The 22,043-nt window shown below is 49.1% G+C and overlaps 1 protein-coding gene across 2 annotated transcripts in view; it reads left to right on the top strand.

The window, feature by feature from the left end:
* The window catches only part of slc6a17 (solute carrier family 6 member 17), a 46,886-nt gene that overhangs the window by 1,797 nt on the left and 23,046 nt on the right, over positions 1-22,043 (top strand). For both annotated transcript variants that reach the window (XM_068007878.1, XM_068007877.1), the window contains exons 2-6: positions 6,649-6,806; positions 17,788-17,914; positions 18,896-19,077; positions 19,652-19,762; positions 21,245-21,486. In XM_068007878.1, the coding sequence (XP_067863979.1) occupies positions 6,649-6,806; positions 17,788-17,914; positions 18,896-19,077; positions 19,652-19,762; positions 21,245-21,486 (820 nt within the window). The remainder of the gene's footprint in view (positions 1-6,648; positions 6,807-17,787; positions 17,915-18,895; positions 19,078-19,651; positions 19,763-21,244; positions 21,487-22,043) is intronic.

Raw genomic sequence — 22,043 nt, 5'->3', positions numbered from 1 at the left:
TGAGGGCAATGCGGTTGATGTGGTGTATATGGATTCTCAAAAGACATTTGATAAAGTGCCACATGGTAGGCTTATCATCAAGATTGCGGCCCATGGAATAAAGGGGGCAGTAGCAACATGGATACAGAATTGGCTAAGGGACAGGAAACAGAGAGTAGTGGTGAACGGTTGTTTTTTGGACTGGAGGGAGGTGTACAGTGGTGTTCCCCAGGGGTCGGTGCTGGGACCACTGCTTTTCTTGATAAATATTAATGACTTGGACTTGGGTGTACAGGGAATAATTTCAAAATTTGCAGATGACACAAAACTTGGAAGGGTAGTGAACAGTGAGGAGGATGGTGATAGACTTCAAGAGGACATAGACAGGCTGGTGGAATGGGTGGACACGTGGCAGTGAAATTAACGCAGAAAAATGCGAAGTGATACATTTCGGTGGGAAGAATGAGGAGAGGCAAAATAACCTAGAGGGCACAATTCTAAAAGGGGTACAGGAACAGGGAGATCTGGGGGTATATGTGGCAGGGCTGGTTGAAGGTGGCAGGGCAGGTTGAGAAAGCGTTTAAAAAAGCATACAGGATCATGGGCTTTATAAATAGAGGCATAGAGTACAAAAGTATGGACGTCATGGTGAACCTTTATAAAACACTGGTTTGGCCACAGCTGGAGTATTGTGTCCAGTTCTGGACACCGCACTTTAGGAAAGATGTGAAGGCCTTAGAGAGGGTGCAGAAGAGATTTACTATGATGATTCCAGGGATGAGGGACTTTAGTTACGTGGATTGACTGGAGAAGCTGGGGTTGTTCTCCTTGGAACAGAGACGGTTGCGAGGAGATTTGATCGAGGTATTCAAAATCATGAAGGGTCTAGACAGAGTAGATAGAGAGAAACTTTTCCCATTAGCAGAAGGGTCAAGAACCAAAGGGCATAGATTTAAGGTGATTGGCAAAAGAACCAAAGGTGACATGAGGAAAAACTTTTTTACACAGCGAGTGGTTATGATCTGGAATGCACTGCCCGAGGGGGTGGTGGAGGCAGATTCAATCATGGCCTTCAAAGGAGAACTGGATAAGTACTTGAAAGGAAAAAAATTGCAGGGCTACGGGGATAGGGCGGGGAAGTGGGACTGGCTGGATTGCTCTTGCATAGAGCCGGCACGGACTCGATGGGCCGAATAGCCTTCTTCCATGCTGTAACCTTTCTATGATTCTATGATCTCTGGTGCTACCCATCAATTGGAGCGATCGACATGCTGCTCTTTCCCCGTATCCTTTTCTATTCTTCTTTTCTATACTTACCCCATTCCCCTTTTAACTAAAGTTGCAATCTCTGCCTCAATCGCCATTTTTGTAAAATATTCCCTGTTTTAATAATGGTCCGTGTGAAGAAAAAAAATCTTCTAACTTCCTTCTTTATTCTTATTTGCTAATCCTCAGTCTGTGCCACTCGCTACCGGTTCACCAACCAATGGAAACACTTCCTCAATATTAAAACGCTCCATTTGATCTCCCCTTTACCTTTTCAGTTCCAGAGAAAAAAGCCAGAATTTTTCACACCTTTGGCCATAAGTACAACTTCTCATTCCTGAGATCATAGAAAGAAACCTGAGGATTAGGAGAGTTTTAGAAATCAGCAAAGAATGACCAAAAAATTGATAAAGAGAGAGAAAATAGAATATGAGAGTAAAATAGCAAGAAATATAAAAACAGATTGTAAGAGTTTCTACAATTTTGTAAAAAGGAAGAGAGTAGCGAAACTAAACGTTGGTCCCTTAGAGGCTGAGACAGGAGAAATTATAATGGGGAATTAGGAAATGGCACAGATGTTAAACAAATTTTTTGCATCTGTCTTCACAGTAGAAGACACAAAAATCATACCATAAACAGTGGGGAACCAAGGAGCAAATGAGAGTGAGGAACTTAAAGTAATTAAGATTAGTAAAGAAAAAGTACTGGAGAAATTAATGGGACTAAAAGCCGACAAATCCCCTGGACCTGACGGCCTACATCCTAGGGTTCTAAAAGAGGTGGCTGCAGAGATAGTGGATGCATTGGTTGTGATCTTCCAAAATTCCCTAGGTCCCTAGGAAATTACACAGGCCCCTGAACCCCTACTGGGAAATTACACAGCCCCCCATACCTGCTGGGAAATGCTAATGTGGGAGGGGCTGCTCGGAGGTCCCAGCATGGGGTGGGAAATCTCTCATAACCAGAAATCACAAGATAGTAAAATAAATGTGAAGGAGAGGTCCATCAAACTGGTTCGTAAAGAGAGAGAACAGGCTCTCTCACTGCGTCATGTTTTCTCTTAAATGTTTCCAAGGTTTTGTTCTCAAATAGCTCAGTCTGACCAATGTAACCTTCTGAACACAGGTCAGATTTACACATCCGGGGACTGCGAATAAGTGGCACCAATAAACTCAGAGAGTGAAATCACAATTATTAATCTTTCTCTGGCTATTATCAAACATCAGCAGCATGACCGATCTCCATAACCTCACACAAGATAAAATACTAAGCCATGGGCAGTATCTCAGGGCTCTACCTCCAGCTTGGTGTGGACACACTGGTCCCTCTGGGATGTCAGCAAAGTACAATCCGGGTGTGTGAAATTTACATACTGTTAGAAAAACAAAATTATACATTTTAACTTTTAAAAAATCCATTCACGGGATGTGGGCATCGCTGGCGAGGCCGGCATTTATTGCCCATCCCTAGTTGTCCCTTGAGAAGGTGGTGGTGAGCCGCCTTCCTGAGCCGCTGCAGTCCGTGTGGTGAAGGTTCTCCCACAGTGCTGTTAGGAAGGGAGTTCCAGGATTTTGATCCAAACATGGGTTGTGCAGAGGGAGCAGTACTGGTGCATGCAGGTCTGTCACTGTATAACACTGGGGCACAGTACAGATGGATACAGGTCTGTCACTGTGTAACAGTGAGGTACAGTACTGGTGGGTACAGGTCTGTCAGTGTATAACACTGGGGTACAGTACTGGTGGGTACAGATCTGTCACTGTATAACACTGGGGTACAGTACTGGTGGGTACAGGTCTGTCACTGTATAACACTGGGGTACAGTACTGGTGGGTACAGGTCTGTCACTGTATAACACTGGGGTACAGTACTGGTGGGTACAGGTCTGTCACTGTATAACACTGGGGTACAGTACTGGGGGGTACAGGTCTGTCACTGTATAACACTGGGGTACAGTACTGGTGGGTACAGGTCTGTCAGTGTATAACACTGGGGTACAGTACTGGTGGGTACAGGTCTGTCACTGTATAACACTGGGGTACAGTACTGGTGGGTACAGGTCTGTCACTGTATAACACTGGGGTACAGTACTGGTGGGTACAGGTCTGTCACTGTATAACACTGGGGTACAGTACTGGGGGGTACAGGTCTGTCACTGTATAACACTGGGGTACAGTACTGGTGGGTACAGATCTGTCAGTGTATAACAGTGAGGTACAGTACTGGTGGGTACAGGTCTGTCACTGTATAACACTGGGGTACAGTACTGGTGGGTACAGGTCTGTCACTGTATAACACTGGGGTACAGTACTGGTGGGTACAGGTCTGTCACTGTATAACACTGGGGTACAGTACTGGTGGGTACAGGTCTGTCACTGTATAACAGTGAGGTACAGTACTGGTGGGGACAGGTCTATCACTGTGTAACACTGGGGTACAGTACTGGTGGGGACAGGTCTGTCACTGTATAACAGTGAGGTACAGTACTGGTGGGGACAGGTCTGTCACTGTGTAACAGTGAGGTACAGTACTGGTGGGTACAGGTCTGTCACTGTATAACACTGGGGTACAGTACTGGTGGGGACAGGTCTGTCACTGTGTAACAGTGAGGTACAGTACTGGTGGGGACAGGTCTGTCACTGTGTAACACTGGGGTACAGTACTGGTGGGGACAGGTCTGTCACTGTATAACAGTGAGGTACAGTACTGGTGGGTACAGGTCTGTCAGTGTATAACAGTGAGGTACAGTACTGGTGGGTACAGGTCTGTCACTGTATAACACTGGGGTACAGTACTGGTGGGGACAGGTCTGTCACTGTATAACAGTGAGGTACAGTACTGGTGGGGACAGGTCTGTCACTGTATAATAGTGAGGTACAGTACCGGTGGGGACAGGTCTGTCACTGTGTAACAGTGAGGTACAGTACTGGTGGGTACAGGTCTGTCACTGTATAACACTGGGGTACAGTACTGGTGGGGACAGGTCTGTCACTGTGTAACAGTGAGGTACAGTACTGGTGGGTACAGGTCTGTCACTGTATAACACTGGGGTACAGTACTGGTGGGTACAGGTCTGTCACTGTATAATAGTGAGGTACAGTACTGGTGGGGACAGGTCTGTCACTGTATAATAGTGAGGTACAGTACCGGTGGGGACAGGTCTGTCACTGTGTAACAGTGAGGTACAGTACTGGTGGGTACAGGTCTGTCACTGTATAATACTGGGGTACAGTACTGGTGGGGACAGGTCTGTCACTGTGTAACAGTGAGGTACAGTACTGGTGGGGACAGGTCTGTCACTGTGTAACAGTGAGGTACAGTACTGGTGGGTACAGGTCTGTCACTGTGTAACAGTGAGGTACAGTACTGGTGGGTACAGGTCTGTCACTGTATAACACTGGGGTACAGTACTGGTGGGTACAGGTCTGTCACTGTATAATAGTGAGGTACAGTACTGGTGGGGACAGGTCTGTCACTGTATAATAGTGAGGTACAGTACCGGTGGGGACAGGTCTGTCACTGTGTAACACTGAGGTACAGTACTGGTGGGTACAGGTCTGTCACTGTATAACAGTGAGGTACAGTACTGGTGGGGACAGGTCTGTCACTGTGTAACAGTGAGGTACAGTACTGGTGGGTACAGGTCCGCTGCTGGTTGTGGTTGGGATGGAAGCAGTTTGAGATGTTATACTTAGACTATTGAGGATTCCTACCCTTTTCTAGTCCTGTGTGGAGCATCTGGGGCAGTATCTGAGGGCAGATGTTTTTCTTTTGCTGACACAAGTTTACTGAAACCCTTAATAACTGAAGTCACGCATCATGACACAGGAGGAGGTGGGAAAGGCATTTCTGTTCCAAAAGAAAGCATTTAGCATTTTGAATCATAGTCATAGAATGATACAGCCCATCAAAGAGCTGTCCAATTAGTCCCACTCCCCTGCTCTTTCCCCGTAGCCCTGCAAATTTTTTCTCTTCACGTCTATATGTAATTCCCTTTTGAAAGTTATTTAGTTTACATTTTGGAAATTTATTAATGACCTGTTGGTGCTCGGCAGGGATCACCAGAGAGGCAATGGGCCAGAGTTTGCTGGAGTGAGGCATCTTGCATTGTGCCCTCTTAGCCCTTTCCCCTCACCCTTCAGCTCCTTCTTTGGCTCAGTGTTCATGGTTATCTGCTAACGCACTTTGAAGCACTTTGGGACATTTTTCTACATTAAAGGTGTTATATAAATGCAAGTTGCTATTCCTTGAATTAAATCCAATTTCTTTATGTACACTGAAGCACAGCCATTAATAGCTGTCTGCATTGAAATGGAGGTTCTGACTTTCTACTTTGAAGCAATATTTGTTAACGAGAACCCCTGGAGACGGGAGTCTGGGACTCTGAGCAATGCGGTGTTACAGTCCTTGGCTGCTAATTCATGGCCTAGTCTGGTGCAGCAATTACTCGGAGATTAATGACGTTTCCCAGACAGCTCGCCACAACTTTGAGACGCTTGCTTAAGGTCATCCTATGGGTCAATGAGAAATGAATTTGTGATGTGAATTGGGACTGGACAGGTCTGAGCTGACTGCCTTCCAATAAAAATGTTTCCAAGCCCATTGCTGCGGCTGCGTGAAGTAATTGTTCAAATCATGCTGTTTCTCGACAGGTTTCATATCAAGCAACTTAGGTAAGGATTGTGGAGAAGCAGAGAAGATGAGACAGGCTCGGGAGTGGGAGCAGGGGAGTGGGGTTAGGGGAGTGGGGTTAGGGGAGTGGGGTTAGGGGAGTGGGAGCAGGTGTCAGGGAAGCAGGAGCAGAGGTCAGGAGCAGTGTCGGGAGTGGGGGAGCAGGAGCATGGATTGGGGAGGGATTGGGGAGGGGGAGCAGGATTAGGGGAATGGGAGCGGGGGTCAGGTTTTAAACATCTGTAGATTACAGGAGGAAGTGTAACTGATGCAGGTGAGTTCAAATACAAGACCGTAAGACTGGGGCTTGAGACAGAGGATTGTAAAGAAAGCAGAGGACCTCTGCTGGAAAATGTTGGATCAGATTGGAATTGACTGTGATGTCTGCGGCAGTCAAATAGCCTGCTTACACTCGGCTAATGGAATGGGCATTTGGGTGAGGTGCCGTCAGTTAATGCCTTAAGGAAAGAGAGAGGCCAGATGGCAAGAAACATTTTGAACTCAGTTCCTGTAATGATGGAGTGGGATGAAGCCAAACCTAAGCAATCCTGGAGGCAGCAACTGTTTAACCTCATCTGCATCTCCCATTTCAAACACAGAATAAATTGCACAGAGCAGAGAATTCATGGACACCCCCCATCAATCTGGCAACACTTCAGCCTGGCTGTTACAACACAGTGTGATCCTGTCAAATGTATTTTAATGAATGTTAAATCTCTGTCTTGGTTGCAGGTGCTTACCTTGTTCCGTATTTCATCCTGCTTCTCATCATCGGAATTCCTCTGTTTTTCCTGGAACTTGCAGTGGGCCAGAGAATCCGGCGTGGGAGTATTGGTGTCTGGAACTATATCTGTCCCAAGCTGGGAGGCATTGGATTTGCAAGTTGTATTGTGAGTATCATTGCAGAAATTAGTAGTTTATAGTTGGGAAGGTTTTATAAATAGAGGATAGGGTAGAATTTTAACTGTGAAAAATGGATGGGTTGGGGGTGGGGGTCGTTGAAAATTGCAACAATTTCAGACCCGCCCCCCAACCCACCTGCAACCTGTCCATTTCCGGTTTTCACCAAGGCGGACGAGGGGTGGGCAACCAACTCACTCCCAGGAGGCGGGTTGGTCACCAAAACCTTCCAAGGAGGCTGCGGGCCTCCATTTTGAAAGGTTTTGCAATTTCAAACCCTGGGGGCCGGGATTCCTGGGTCTTCTCCTTCAAGCAGCGTGAGAGGAGGCGAGAAGGACTGAAACTGCAGGTAAGTGCCTTTCTGGCACGGCTTGTGGTCCCGGAGGAGCAGGAGTGCTTTCCCCAGGCCCAACAAGCCTACCTGCAGTGACCCCCCAGTGATCGCGGACCCCCCTCCCAACGATCACGAACCCCCCATAATGATCATGGAAACCCCAACGATCACAGACCCCCCCGATCTCCGATATCCCCCCCCCACAACGATCGTGGACCCCCTAATTTTTCAATTTCCCCTCTCCAATGATCATGGCCCCCCCCCCCCCCCCTCCCAACGATCACGGACCTCCTCGCTCGATCTCCGATCCCCCCCCCAAGATCGCGGACGACTGCGATGACCCCCGATCCCTCCCCCCATGACTGACTCCCCCGATGACTGACCTCCCCCCCCCGGCACTCCCTTGCCCATCGGTGCCCCCATGCCTATCTCGGTGCCCCCATGCCCATCGATGCCTCCATGCCTCCCATTCCTCCTCCTGGCCCTCCCCATCCATACAATCTAAGACTTGCCTGGTGACTTACCTTTTCACGTCCTCTTTCTTGCTCTGCTCCCATCCGACTGAGACCAGCCTGTCAACCGGGCCGGCCAGTCGGACGGCAAACCGACAAAAAAAATCTTCAAAACCGTAAGGACATCTTACTTCCGGGTTTCCCGTCCGCGATTCGACCACCCCCCCTGCCTGTCCCCTTCCCGGCTCCGGGTCAAAATCCTGGCCATAGATTACAAAAGTAAGGACGTTATGCTAAACCTCTATAAAACACTCGTTAGGCCTCAGCTGGAGTATTGTGGCCAATTCTGGGCACCACACTTCAGGAAGGATGTTAAGGCCTTCGAGAAGGTACAGAGGAGATTTACTGGAATGGACCAGGGATGAGGGACATCGGTTATGTGGAGAGACTGGAGAAGGTGGGGTTGTTCTCCTTAGATCAGAGAAGGTTAAGGAGAGATTTAATCGAAGCATTCAAAGTAATGAGGGTTAGGGTTTGATGGAGAGTGACAGAAGGGTCGGTATCCGGAGAACACAGATTTATGGTAATTGGCAAAATATCCAGGAGAAATTAAGAGATTTTTTTTACGCAGTGAGTTGTTATAATCTGGAATGCACTACCTGAAAGGATGGTGGAAGCAGATTCAATGGTGATTTTCAACAGGGAATTGGATAAATACTTGAAAAGGAGAAATTTACAGGGCTATGGGGAAGAGCAGGGGAGTAGGGCTAATTGGACAGCTCTTTCAAAGAGCCGGCACAGACACGATGGGCCGAATAGCCTCCTTCTGTGCAGTATCATTCTACGATTCTATGGTTCTAAAGCTGTATTATGAGTATCATTGCTGAGTTGTGAAGGTCCTGACTCATAGAATCATAGAGAGGTTACAGCACGGAAGGAGGCATTCGGCCCATCAAGTCCGCCCCAGCTCTATGCAAGAGGAATCCAGCTAGTCCCACTTCCCTGCCCTATTCCCGTAGCTCTGCAAATTTTTGCCTTTCAAGTACTTATCCAGTTCCCTTTTGAAGGCCATGATTGAATCTGCCTCCACCACCCCCTCGAGCAGTGCATTCCAGATCCTAACCACTCACTGTGTAAAAAGGTTTTTCCTCATGTCACCTTTGGTTCTTTTTCCAATCACCTTAAATCTGTGTCCTCTGGTTCTTGACCCTCCCGCCAATGGGAACAGTTTCTCTCTGTCTACTCTGTCTAGGCCCTTCATGATTTTGAACACCTCTATCAAATCTCCTCTCAACCTTATCTGTTCCAAGGAGAATAACCCATCTTCTCCAGTCTATCTATGTAACTAAAGTCCCTCATCCCCGGAATCATTCCAGTAAATCTTTTCTGTACCCTCTCTAAGGCTTTCACATCCTTCCTAAAGTGTGGTGCCCAGAACTGGACACAATACTCCAGCTGTGGCCAAACCAGTGTTTTATAAAGGTTCATCATGACTTCCTTGCTTTTTTACTCTATGCCTCTATTTATAAAGCCCAGGATCCCGTATGCTTTTTTAACCACTTTCTCAACCTGCCCTGCCATCTTCAATGATTTGTGCACATATACCCCCAGATCTCTCTGTTCCTGTATCCCTTTTAGAGTTGTGCCCTTTAGTTTATATTGCCTCTCCTCATTCTTCCAACCGAAATGTATCACCTTGCCTTTTTCTGCGTTAAATTTCATCTGCCACGTGTTCACCCATGCCACCAGCCTGGTGAGAAACTATTAAGTGTTGGTGTTCAGAGAGATTTGGGTGTCCTCGTACAAGAAACACAAAAAAATAATATGCAGGGACAACAGGCAATTATGAAGGCAAATGGCATGTTTGCAAAAGATTACTGCACAAGATAAGAGCTCATGGTGTTGGGGGTAATATACTGGCATGGATAGAGGATTGGCTAACTAACAGAAAACAAAGAGTCGGGATAAAAGGGTCATTTTCAAAATGGCAATCTGTAACTAGTGGGGTGCCGCAGGGATCAGTGCTGGGGCCTCAACTATTTACAATATATATCAACGACTTGGATGAAGGAACAGAGTGTCTTGTGGCCAAATTTGCTGATGATACAAAGATAGGTGGAAAAGCAAGTTGCGATGAGGTCACAAAGTTTCTGCAAAGGGATATTGACAGGTTAAGCGAATGGGCAAAAATTTGGCAGATGGAATATAATGTGGGAAAATGTGAAGTCATCCACTTTGGGAGGAAAAATAAAAAAGCAAAAATATTATTTGAATGGAGAAATATTACAAAATGCTGCGGTACAGAGGGATCTGGGTGTCCTCGTACATGAAACACAAAAAGTCAACATACAGGTGCAGCAGGTAATCTGGAAGGCAAACGGAATATTGGCTTTTATTTCTAGGGGGATGGAGTATAAAAGCAGGGAAGTCATGCTACAACTGTACAGGGTGCTGGTGAGACCAGACCTGGAGTACTGCGTACAGTTCTGGTATCCTTATTTAAGGAAGGACATACTTGCATTGGAGGCAGTTCAGAGAAGGTTCACTCGGTTGATTCCGGGTATGGAAGGGTTGTCTTATGAGGAAAGATTGAACAGGTTGGGTCTATACTCATTAGAGTTTCGAATAATGAGAGGAGATCTTATTGAAACATACAAGATTCTGAGGGGACTCGATAGGGTAGATGCTGAGAGGATGTTACCCCTCATGGGGGAATATAAAACTAGGGGGCATAGTCTCAGAATAAGGGGTTGCCTGTTTAAGACGGAAATGAGGAGGAATTTCTTCTCCCAGAGGGTCGTGAATCTTTGGAATTCTTTACCCCAAAAAGCTGTGGAGGCTGAGTCATTGAATACATTCAAGGCTGAGTTAGACAAATTTTTGATCCGCAAGGGAGTCAAAGGATATGGGGAAAGGGCGGGAAAGTGGAGTTGAGGTAAAAATCAGATCAGCCATGATCTCATTAAATGGCGGAGCAGGCTCGAGGGGCTGAATGGCCTACTCCTGCTCCTATCTCTTATGGTCTTATGTTGACCTTTATTGCAAGGGGGTTGGAGTACAAGAGTAAGGAAGTTTTACTACAGTTGTACAGGGCTTTAGTGAGACCTCACTTGGAGTACTGCGTACTGATTTGGTCTCCTTATCTAAGGAAGGATATACTTACCTCGGAAGTGGTACAACGAAGGTTCACTGGATTAATTCCTGGGATGAGAGGGTTGTCCTATCAGGAGAGGTTGAGTAGAATGGGCTTATTCTCCCTGGAGTTTAGAAGAATGAGAGGTGATCTCATTGCAACATATAAGATTATTAGTGGGCTTGACAGAGTAGATGCTGCGAGATTGTTTCCCCTGGCTAAAGAGTCTCGAACTAGGGGACATGGTCTCAGGATAAGGGGTCAGCCATTCAAGACTGAGATGAGGAGGAATTTCTTCACTCAGAGGGTTGTGAATCTTTGGAATTCTCTACCCCAGAGGGCTGTGGATGCTGAGTCATTGAATATATTCAAGGCTAAGATGGATAGATTTTTGGATTCTAGGGCAATCAAGGGATATGGGGATCGGGCGGGAAAGTGGAGTTGAGGTTGAAGATCAGCCATGATCTGATTGAATGGCGGTGCAGGCTCGAGGGGCCGTATGGCCTACTCCTGCTCCTATTTCTTATGTTTTTACGTTCTTATGTTCTATATGCTCCTGAAATCTATTACTATCCTCCTCACTGTTAACTACACTTCCAAGTTTTGTGTCATCTGCAAATTTTGAAATTGTGCCCTGTACACCCAAATCCAAGTCATTAATATATATCAAGAAAAGCAGTGGTCCCAGCACCGACCCCTGGGGAACACCACTGTACACCTCCCTCCAATCCAAAAAACAACCGTTCACCACTACTCTCTGTTTCCTGTTCCTTAGCCAATTCTGTATCCATGCTGCTACTGCCCCCTTTATTCCATGGGCTTGAATGTTGATGACAAGGCTATTATGCGGCACCTTATCAAAAGCCTTTTGAATGTCCATATTCACCACATCAACCACATTGCCCTCATCGACCATCTCTGTTACCACATCAAAAAGCTCAATCAAGTTAGTTAAACACGATTTGCCTTTAACAAATCCGTGCTGGCTTTCCCTAATCGATTCACACTTGTCCAAGTGACTGCTAATTCTGTCCTGGATTATCGTTTCTAAAAGTTTCCCCATCACCGAAGTTAAACTGACTGGCCTGTAGTTTCTGGGTTTATCCTTACACCCTTTTTTAAACAAGGGTGTAACATTTGCAATTCTCCAGTCCTCTGGCACCGCCCCCCGTATCTACGATGTTTGGAAGATTATGGCCAGTACCTCCACAATTTCCAATCTTAGTTCCCTCAGCAACCTAGGATGCCTCCAATCTGGACCAGGTGACTTATCTACTTTAAGTACAGCTAGCCTTTCTCATACCTCCTCTTGATCAATTCTTTATCAATCAACTCATGCTGGGATCCCAGTTTACTCCCCCCCTCTCCTGACTCGTGCCCAGGGTTTTACTGATGCTCGCCACCTTCTTGTGCTTTGCCAAGTTACTGTTCTTCACCTTGAATTCACATGTCCTGTGACTGGTCTACAGACTACAAACCAGACTAAACAATAAAACAGGAGTCTTTGCATGGTCACTGGGTTCCTAGAACTCAATTTTAAGGAGACCAATAACAAAGAACCTTTCATGCGTGGATCCAAAGAGTGACTGTCGGCAGGCTGGCCCATTGGGGGCCTCACCCTCACCCTTAAGCCTGATCCTGTCACATTGTGTCCCATGGGAGTCCCTAGGGACCAATCAGGAATGAGAACCTCTGGTCAACCCAGGGACATTGGGCCAATTGTAGAATCACTCGCACCAACTCGCTAAGTTCAGCAATCTCCCAGACTGTGTTTCCCCACGGACCATTTGGTCTAATCCCACTCTCCCCCTCACTCCCCGTACCCTTTAATATCCCACCCAGTCTAATCCCACTCTCCCCCTCGCTCCCCGTACCCTTTAATATCCCACCCAGTCTAATCCCACTCTCCCCCTCGCTCCCCGTACCCTTTAATATCCCACCCAGTCTAATCCCACTCTCCCCCTCGCTCCCCGTACCCTTTAATATCCCACCCAGTCTAATCCCACTCTCCCCCTCACTCCCCGTACCCTTTAATATCCCACCCAGTCTAATCCCACTCTCCCCCTCGCTCCCCGTACCCTTTAATATCCCACCCAGTCTAATCCCACTCTCCCCCTCGCTCCCCACACCCTTTAATATCCCACCCAGTCTAATCCCACTCTCCCCCTCGCTCCCCGTACCCTTTAATATCCCACCCAGTCTAATCCCACTCTCCCCCTCACTCCCCGTACCCTTTAATATCCCACCCAGTCTAATCCCACTCTCCCCTCACTCCCCGTACCCTTTAATATCCCACCCAGTCTAATCCCACTCTCCCCCTCGCTCCCCGTACCCTTTAATATCCCACCCAGTCTAATCCCACTCTCCTCCTCGCTCCCCGTACCCTTTAATATCCCACCCAGTCTAATCCCACTCTCCCCCTCACTCCCCGTACCCTTTAATATCCCACCCAGTCTAATCCCACTCTCCCCTCACTCCCCGTACCCTTTAATATCCCACCCAGTCTAATCCCCCTCTCCCCCTCACTCCCCATAGCCTTTAATATCCCACCCAGTCTAATCCCACTCTCCCCCTCGCTCCCCGTACCCTTTAATAACCCACCCAGTCTAATCTCACTCCCCACACCCTTTAATATCCCACCCAGTCTAATCCCACTCTCCCCCTCGCTCCCCGTACCCTTTAATATCCCACCCAGTCTAATCCCACTCTCCCCCTCGCTCCCCGTACCCTTTAATATCCCACCCAGTCTAATCCCACTCTCCCCCTCGCTCCCCGTACCCTTTAATATCCCACCCAGTCTAATCCCACTCTCCCCCTCGCTCCCCGTACCCTTTAATATCCCACCCAGTCTAATCCCACTCTCCCCCTCGCTCCCCGTACCCTTTAATATCCCACCCAGTCTAATCCCACTCTCCCCCTCACTCCCCGTACCCTTTAATATCCCACCCAGTCTAATCCCCCTCTCCCCCTCACTCCCCGTACCCTTTAATATCCCACCCAGTCTAATCCCCCTCTCCCCCTCACTCCCCATACCCTTTAATATCCCACCCAGTCTAATCCCCCTCTCCCCCTCACTCCCCATACCCTTTAATATCCCACCCAGTCTAATCCCACTCTCCCCCTCGCTCCCCGTACCCTTTAATATCCCACCCAGTCTAATCCCACTCTCCCCCTCGCTCCCCGTACCCTTTAATATCCCACCCAGTCTAATCCCACTCTCCCCCTCACTCCCCACACCCTTTAATATCCCACCCAGTCTAATCCCACTCTCCCCCTCGCTCCCCGTACCCTTTAATATCCCACCCAGTCTAATCCCACTCTCCCCCTCACTCCCCACACCCTTTAATATCCCACCCAGTCTAATCCCACTCTCCCCTCACTCCCCGTACCCTTTAATATCCCACCCAGTCTAATCCCACTCTCCCCCTCACTCCCCACACCCTTTAATATCCCACCCAGTCTAATCCCACTCTCCCCCTCACTCCCCACACCCTTTAATATCCCACCCAGTCTAATCCCACTCTCCCCTCACTCCCCGTACCCTTTAATATCCCACCCAGTCTAATCCCACTCTCCCCCTCTCTCCCCGTACCCTTTAATATCCCACCCAGTCTAATCCCACTCTCCCCCTCACTCCCCGTACCCTTTAATATCCCACCCAGTCTAATCCCACTCTCCCCCTCACTCCCCACACCCTTTAATATCCCACCCAGTCTAATCCCACTCTCCCCTCACTCCCCGTACCCTTTAATATCCCACCCAGTCTAATCCCACTCTCCCCCTCACTCCCCACACCCTTTAATATCCCACCCAGTCTAATCCCACTCTCCCGCTCGCTCCCCACACCCTTTAATATCCCACCCAGTCTAATCCCCCTCTCCCCCTCACTCCCCGTACCCTTTAATATCCCACCCAGTCTAATCCCACTCTCCCCTCACTCCCCGTACCCTTTAATATCCCACCCAGTCTAATCCCACTCTCCCCTCACTCCCCGTACCCTTTAATATCCCACCCAGTCTAATCCCACTCTCCCCCTCGCTCCCCACACCCTTTAATATCCCACCCAGTCTAATCCCACTTTCCCCCTCGCTCCCCGTACCCTTTAATATCCCACCCAGTCTAATCCCCCTCTCCCCCTCACTCCCCGTACCCTTTAATATCCCACCCAGTCTAATCCCACTCTCCCCTCACTCCCCGTACCCTTTAATATCCCACCCAGTCTAATCCCACTCTCCCCCTCACTCCCCACACCCTTTAATATCCCACCCAGTCTAATCCCACTCTCCCCCTCACTCCCCACACCCTTTAATATCCCACCCAGTCTAATCCCACTCTCCCCTCACTCCCCGTACCCTTTAATATCCCACCCAGTCTAATCCCACTCTCCCCCTCGCTCCCCACACCCTTTAATATCCCACCCAGTCTAATCCCACTCTCCCCCTCGCTCCCCGTACCCTTTAATATCCCACCCAGTCTAATCCCACTCTCCCCCTCGCTCCCCACACCCTTTAATATCCCACCCAGTCTAATCCCCCTCTCCCCCTCACTCCCCGTACCCTTTAATATCCCACCCAGTCTAATCCCACTCTCCCCTCACTCCCCGTACCCTTTAATATCCCACCCAGTCTAATCCCACTCTCCCCCTCACTCCCCACACCCTTTAATATCCCACCCAGTCTAATCCCACTCTCCCCCTCACTCCCCACACCCTTTAATATCCCACCCAGTCTAATCCCACTCTCCCCTCACTCCCCGTACCCTTTAATATCCCACCCAGTCTAATCCCCCTCTCCCCCTCACTCCCCGTACCCTTTAATATCCCACCCAGTCTAATCCCACTCTCCCCTCACTCCCCGTACCCTTTAATATCCCACCCAGTATAATCCCACTCTCCCCCTCGCTCCCCACACCCTTTAATATCCCACCCAGTCTAATCCCACTCTCCCCCTCACTCCCCACACCCTTTAATATCCCACCCAGTCTAATCCCACTCTCCCCTCACTCCCCGTACCCTTTAATATCCCACCCAGTCTAATCCCACTCTCCCCCTCACTCCCCATACCCTTTAATATCCCACCCAGTCTAATCCCACTCTCCCCCTCACTCCCCGTACCCTTTAATATCCCACCCAGTCTAATCCCACTCTCCCCCTCACTCCCCGTACCCTTTAATATCCCACCCAATCTAATCCCACTCTCCCCCTCGCTCCCCACACCCTTTAATATTCCTCTTTTTCAAGTAACTATCTAATTTCATTTTAAAAGAATTTCCAGACTCTGCTTCAACTAGTTTGTGGAATTCTACATCTACCCCCCCACCTTCTGTTAAAGAATATTTTCTAACATCCCCTTTTATTCTTTTTGCGAGTATCTTAAACTTGTGCCTCTTGTCACCATCTTACTGTATATTTTCTAAAATGTTAATTTTAACAGGTACTTTAAAAAAATTCGTTTATGGGATGTGGGTGTCGCTGGCGAGGCCGGCATTTATTGCCCATCCCTAATTGCCCTTGAGAAGGTGGTGGTGAGCCGCCTTCTTGAACCGCTGCAGTCCGTGTGGTGAAGGTTCTCCCACAGTGCTGTTAGGAAGGGAGATCCAGGATTTTGACCCAGCGACAATGAAGGAACGGCGATATATTTCCAAGTCGGGATGGTGTGTGACTTGGAGGGGAACGTGCAGGTGGTGTTGTTCCCATGTACCTGCTGCTCTTGTCCTTCTAGGTGGTAGAGGTCGCGGGTTTGGGAGGTGCTGTCGAAGAAGCCTTGGCGAGTTGCTGCAGTGCATCCTGTGGATGGTGCACACTGCAGCCACAGTGCGCCGGTGGTGAAGGGAGTGAATGTTTAGGGTGGTGGATGAGGTGCCAATCAAGTGGGCTGCTTTGTCCTGGATGGTGTCGAGCTTCTTGAGTGTTGTTGGAGCTGCACTCATCCAGGCAAGTGGAGAGTATTCCATCACACTCCTGACTTGTGCCTTGTAGATGGTGGAAAGGCTTTGGGGAGTCAGGAGGTGAGTCACTCGCCTCTTTAACCAGCACATGGCCTGTTTTGTTAAAGGAGCAACTTTCACTCACCAGCCCTGGTTTTCCCTTTGCCAACAACTTGATCTGATTAAGTCACTAATGAGAAAATGCTTCATTGCAATGCAGACGATTTATTGTCCCACCTTTATATAGAATGAGAATTATGAAGAGCTGTTGTGGACCGATTTCCCCCCCCTCCCCAGGTGATTTCCCCCTCCCCCCAGGTGATTCCCCCCCAGGCAATTTCCCCCCTCCCCAGGTGATTTCCCCCCCTCCCCAGGCGATTTCCCCCTCCCCCCAGGTGATTCCCCCCCCATGCAATTTCCCCCCTCCCCAGGCGATTTCCCCCTCCCCCCAGGTGATTCCCCCCCCATGCAATTTCCCCCCTCCCCCCAGGTGATTTCCCCCCTCCCCCCAGGTGATTTCCCCCCTCCCCCCAGGTGATTTCCCCCCTCCCCCCAGGTGATTTCCCCCCTCCCCCCAGGTGATTTCCCCCCTCCCCCCAGGTGATTTCCCCCTCCCCCCAGGCGATTTTTCTCCTCCCCCCAGTTGAGCTCCTCTCAATTTGCACCTATCCTGAAGCTGGTTATTTGGTTGTAAGCTGCAGTGCCCCTGTTTCCATGGTTCCCTCTCCGGGCTGTGTGAACCCCTCACATTCATACTCCTTGGTAAACTGGAGCAGGTACCACATTACTGTTCTGCAATTGGCCAGATGCAGGAATGGCTGTAATAGTCATTCCCTACCTCCTCTTCTCCCTCACCTCTCCCTTCCCCCTCCCCCTCCCCCTCCCCCTTCCCATCCCCACTGCCTCACAAATAATCTGATTGTGGACTCTCATTCCCAAGGGAAGCCTCTAATTATATGTGCAAGTTGAGATCCGGACCTGGATCGCGATTGTTGGTTATCAGTCACACGCTCACCTGTTGGAGCTTTGAGGCTGTGCTGTTTGTTGAGCATTAACAGCTCGACATCCTCCACTGTTGCTTGTTGCTATGTCTGTTTCTCAGTCTGGTCTCTCTGTTCTCTCTCTAGGTTTGTTTCTTCGTTGGGCTTTATTACAATGTCATCATTGGTTGGAGTATTTTTTACTTTTTCAAATCTTTCCAGTCCCCACTCCCATGGAGTGAGTGCCCTCTGATCACTAATGGGACCATTACCAGTAAGTAAGACATTTCATTCAGGGGGTGCTCCCTATCTTTAAAGTAATTCTGTGTCCCCCTTTCTCTGTCTCTCCCACTTTTCACCTCTCCTCTGAATGCCTGAGGTTCCAGGTTTGATCCCTGCTCTGCGTGGAGTTATTTGATCTTAGACCGGTGGTGCAGGAATGAGACAGTTTGGCTCGGTGCCCATGGTAGCAATGAGTGAAAAAAAATTCAACCAGGGCTCTGGTTTCCTGACCGCTTCCAGCGATGCTGATAGCAAAATGAGAGTGTGTTAAGTTGGTGGAATTCAGACCCAACGAATTGTTGTCGGACCTCATCCAGTTTGTTTTTACTGACTGAAAATTAAGTTCCTCTCATTGTGTCTCCTTCCCCCTTCCTGGCTCAGATCCTGTGTACAAAGCTCTGAAGAAAGACTTCCCGAGATGATTGTATTTTTGAGACTGCATCCTTTCCCTGCTCACTGGGTGAGGATGAGAAGCTGCTGCATCCTCGTCCCTTGATTCAAGACCATTTGCTCAACTCAAGTTCCTTGGGAGAATTTAAAAAGCAAAACCTGTTTACGAATAGGGCAGAGGTCAGAGGGTCTCAGAGGGCGGGTGTCCTTTGACCTTTTGGATTCTTTGCCTCTTGTGGGGTTATGATAACATCCTCCTCAAGGGCCGGTCAGACAAGTGTTACTGACAACAGAGTCCCCCCGACAGGGACCTCCCCACACAGACCCCCCATCAGGGTCCCCGACAGGGTCCCTCCACCTGGGACCCTCCATCAGGGTCCCCGACAGGGTCCCTCCACCTGGGACCTTCCATCAGGGTCCCCCTGACAGGGTCCCTCCCACAGGGACCCTCTGACTGATAGGTGGGTGTGTGTGTGTCTGTACAAACTGAGCCACACTGACACTTGAAAATAATTGAGTCTTATTTTCTAACTCAATAAAGTTGGTGATGGCACTAATTGTGAATATGTGTCTCTCATTCCAGTAGTGGAGCCAGAATGTGACAAGAGTTCAGCTACTACCTACTTCTGGTACAGAGAGACTCTGAACATCTCCAACAACATCAATGAAGGGGGAGGCCTGAACTGGAAGATGGTTCTGTGTCTATTTTCCGCCTGGTTTATCGTAGGATTGTGTACGATCAAAGGCATCCAGTCATCTGGGAAGGTGAGCCCTTGAATTAGAATGCGGACAGTGTAGAGGAAGCTTTACTCTGTATCTAACCCTGTACCTGCCCTGGGAGTGTTTGATGGGACAGTGTAGAGGGAGCTTTACTCTGTATCTAACCCTGTACCTGCCCTGGGAGTATTTGATGGGACAGTGTAGAGGGAGCTTTACTCTGTATCTAACCCTGTACCTGCCCTGGGAGTGTTTGATGGGACAGTGTAGAGGGAGCTTTACTCTGTATCTAACCCTGTACCTGCCCTGGGAGTATTTGATGGGACAGTGTAGAGGGAGCTTTACTCTGTATCTAACCCTGTACCTGCCCTGGGAGTATTTGATGGGACAGTGTAGAGGGAGCTTTACTCTGTATCTAACCCTGTACCTGCCCTGGGAGTGTTTGATGGGACAGTGGAGAGGGAGCTTTACTCTGTATACAGGAGTCAAGCTCTGAATCTGGAGGTGTTGGTGGATCTTTGTTTTTAATGAATGTTGTTTTGATGATGCGTCTGGTGGTCATGGTAATTGCTCTTTTAACTCATTAGATATGATTCTATTGGTTTGTTTTCACCTTTTTCAGGTGATGTACTTCAGCTCTCTGTTTCCATATGCCGTTCTGATTTGTTTCCTGGTTCGAAGTCTACTCCTCAGAGGTTCGATTGATGGAATTCTTCACATGTTCACTCCTAAGGTACTTTAGCATATACATTAGGGTCTGCAATTCACATTAGAAAGTAAATTGGTGAGGGCTGGGTGAGGGCTGGTCAAGGGCTGGGTGTGATGCTGGGCGAGGGGCAAGGGCTGGGTGAGGGCTGGTCAAGGGCTGGGTGAGGGCTGGGCGAGGGCTGGGCGAGGGGTGGGTGAGGGGCGAGGGCTGGGCGAGGGCTGGGTGTGATGCTGGGTGAGGGCTGGGTGAGGGCTGGGCGAGGGGTGGGTGAGGGGCGAGGGCTGGGTGTGATGCTGGGCGAGGGGCAAGGGCTGGGTGAGGGCTGGGCGAGGGCTGGGTGAGGGGCGAGGGCTGGGTGTGATGCTGGGCGAGGGCTGGGCGAGGGGCGAGGGCTGGGTGTGATGCTGGGCGAGGGCTGGGCGAGGGCTGGGCGAGGGGCGAGGGCTGGGTGTGATGCTGGGCGAGGGCTGGGTGAGGGGCGAGGGCTGGGTGAGGGGCGAGGGCTGGGTGAGGGGCGAGGGCTGGGTGAGGGGCGAGGGCTGGGTGAGGGGCGAGGGCTGGGTGAGGGGCGAGGGCTGGGTGTGATGCTGGGTGTGATGCTGGGTGTGGGCTGGGTGTGGGCTGGGTGTGGGCTGAACTGGGTGTTTGGGGCCAACTGGAGGGAGACGATGCCACCACTCAGCTCTCTCTCTCCACTGGGGAACGTGGCCTTTCCCACCACTTCCTGAGGCCTAATGCCATCTTCCACATGGTGGGGCCCAGGAAGCAGTGGGAAGGGGGGCTGACAGAAGGGCAGTCCACCAAGGACCTACCACCCCCCCCAACAAGCCCTGCTGCTATTTGCACGGGGCAGACAGAGAGGGGATGGCAGTTCCAATTGGAGGTGGAGGGGGGGAGGGCAATCCTTTCAGTTCATTGTTTTGTAAATTTAACTAAGTTTGACTTAAAGAATTACTTTCCATTCTCAGAATTGCTGACTGATTGCTCAGGTGCAGTAAATGAGGTTGATTCATTCAATGGGGAATTGGATTAATTTCTTTGGTGGTAATGAGTGAAGGGGTGTAGGCTTTGGGATTGGATCCTAATGTGGGATTTAGGTGATGCACCAAGCCAGAAGGACTGAATGCCTTGTCTGATTTATATTTTTTTTCTTTGGAATTGTTTCTCCTTTTTGCCTCCGTCCTCTCCCAGACCATTCTGTTCGTGCTCGTTTCACGGGCATTGACTGAATTCTGTCACCCCCATGCGGGCCGGGACAAACACCCACATTTTTCCGCAGGGACCAATGGGTGGAGATTAGACGCAGGCACCCTGTGATTTTCTCTCCCTTTCCTGCTTTGGCCAATTGTAGAGTCCCAGCTGCTGTCCTGCTGAGATCAGTTAACTGGTCACCTGGGACCTTTGGTCTTTATAGCTCAGCCCATGGCCTAGCCCACTAAGCCGTTTGGTCTCACTTGTTTTTACATTAAGCTGATCATTATGTACGTTGTTGATTTGTTTTTACAGTTGGAGAAGATGATGGATTCCCAGGTATGGAGGGAAGCTGCTACTCAGGTGTTCTTTGCTCTAGGTCTTGGGTTTGGTGGAGTCATCGCGTTCTCCAGTTACAACAAGAAAGACAATAACTGTCACTTTGATGCTGCACTTGTCGCTTTCATTAATTTCTTCACCTCTGTTCTGGCAACGCTTGTCGTGTTTGCAGTCCTGGGATTCAAAGCTAATGTGATGAATGAGAAATGTGTCATAACGTAAGTTTGTCAGAACTTTACTGAATAGTTTGTGTGCAGAAATACAGCATCAGAATCCAGCACAAAGATAACGCCCACCAGCTTCTGTGATCTAGTGTGAATTACACATCTAAACAGCTTATTCCAGAAAGCACCTTAAAGGGTTAGGGACAGAGATGTAATTGAGGGGTTTGGGCTAAGAATCCTTGGGTTACTGCACCAAACAACATCCGAAACACAATGTGAAGATTGTGAAGTGTAGGGGATTTCCCAAATGGTTTTCTTTTCGAGCTCTCTGGGGTAAGAAGTGTTCACTTTCATTGAGAAGCCAGTAGGAGTGATGCTTTATTTCTGCGCACTGACTATAGGGCCTGATTTCCTCTTGTTGCTGTGCGTCACCGCACTGTAATGCGTTTCCTTTAATGTATTTATAATTTCACTACAAATACTGAAGAGAAGAAATCTTCACAAAATGTATTGATGTGGTGAAGTTACACAACACAAGCAGTGGGATTCCTGCCCCACAGTGACATGATGTGTAGGTTGGACTGACGTTAGTCAATGACAGTTGGGCTCTT

Source organism: Heptranchias perlo, chromosome 27, assembly GCF_035084215.1.
Source record: "Heptranchias perlo isolate sHepPer1 chromosome 27, sHepPer1.hap1, whole genome shotgun sequence".
Lineage (NCBI taxonomy): Eukaryota > Metazoa > Chordata > Chondrichthyes > Hexanchiformes > Hexanchidae > Heptranchias > Heptranchias perlo.
This window is presented reverse-complemented; position numbering and strand designations above follow the sequence as displayed.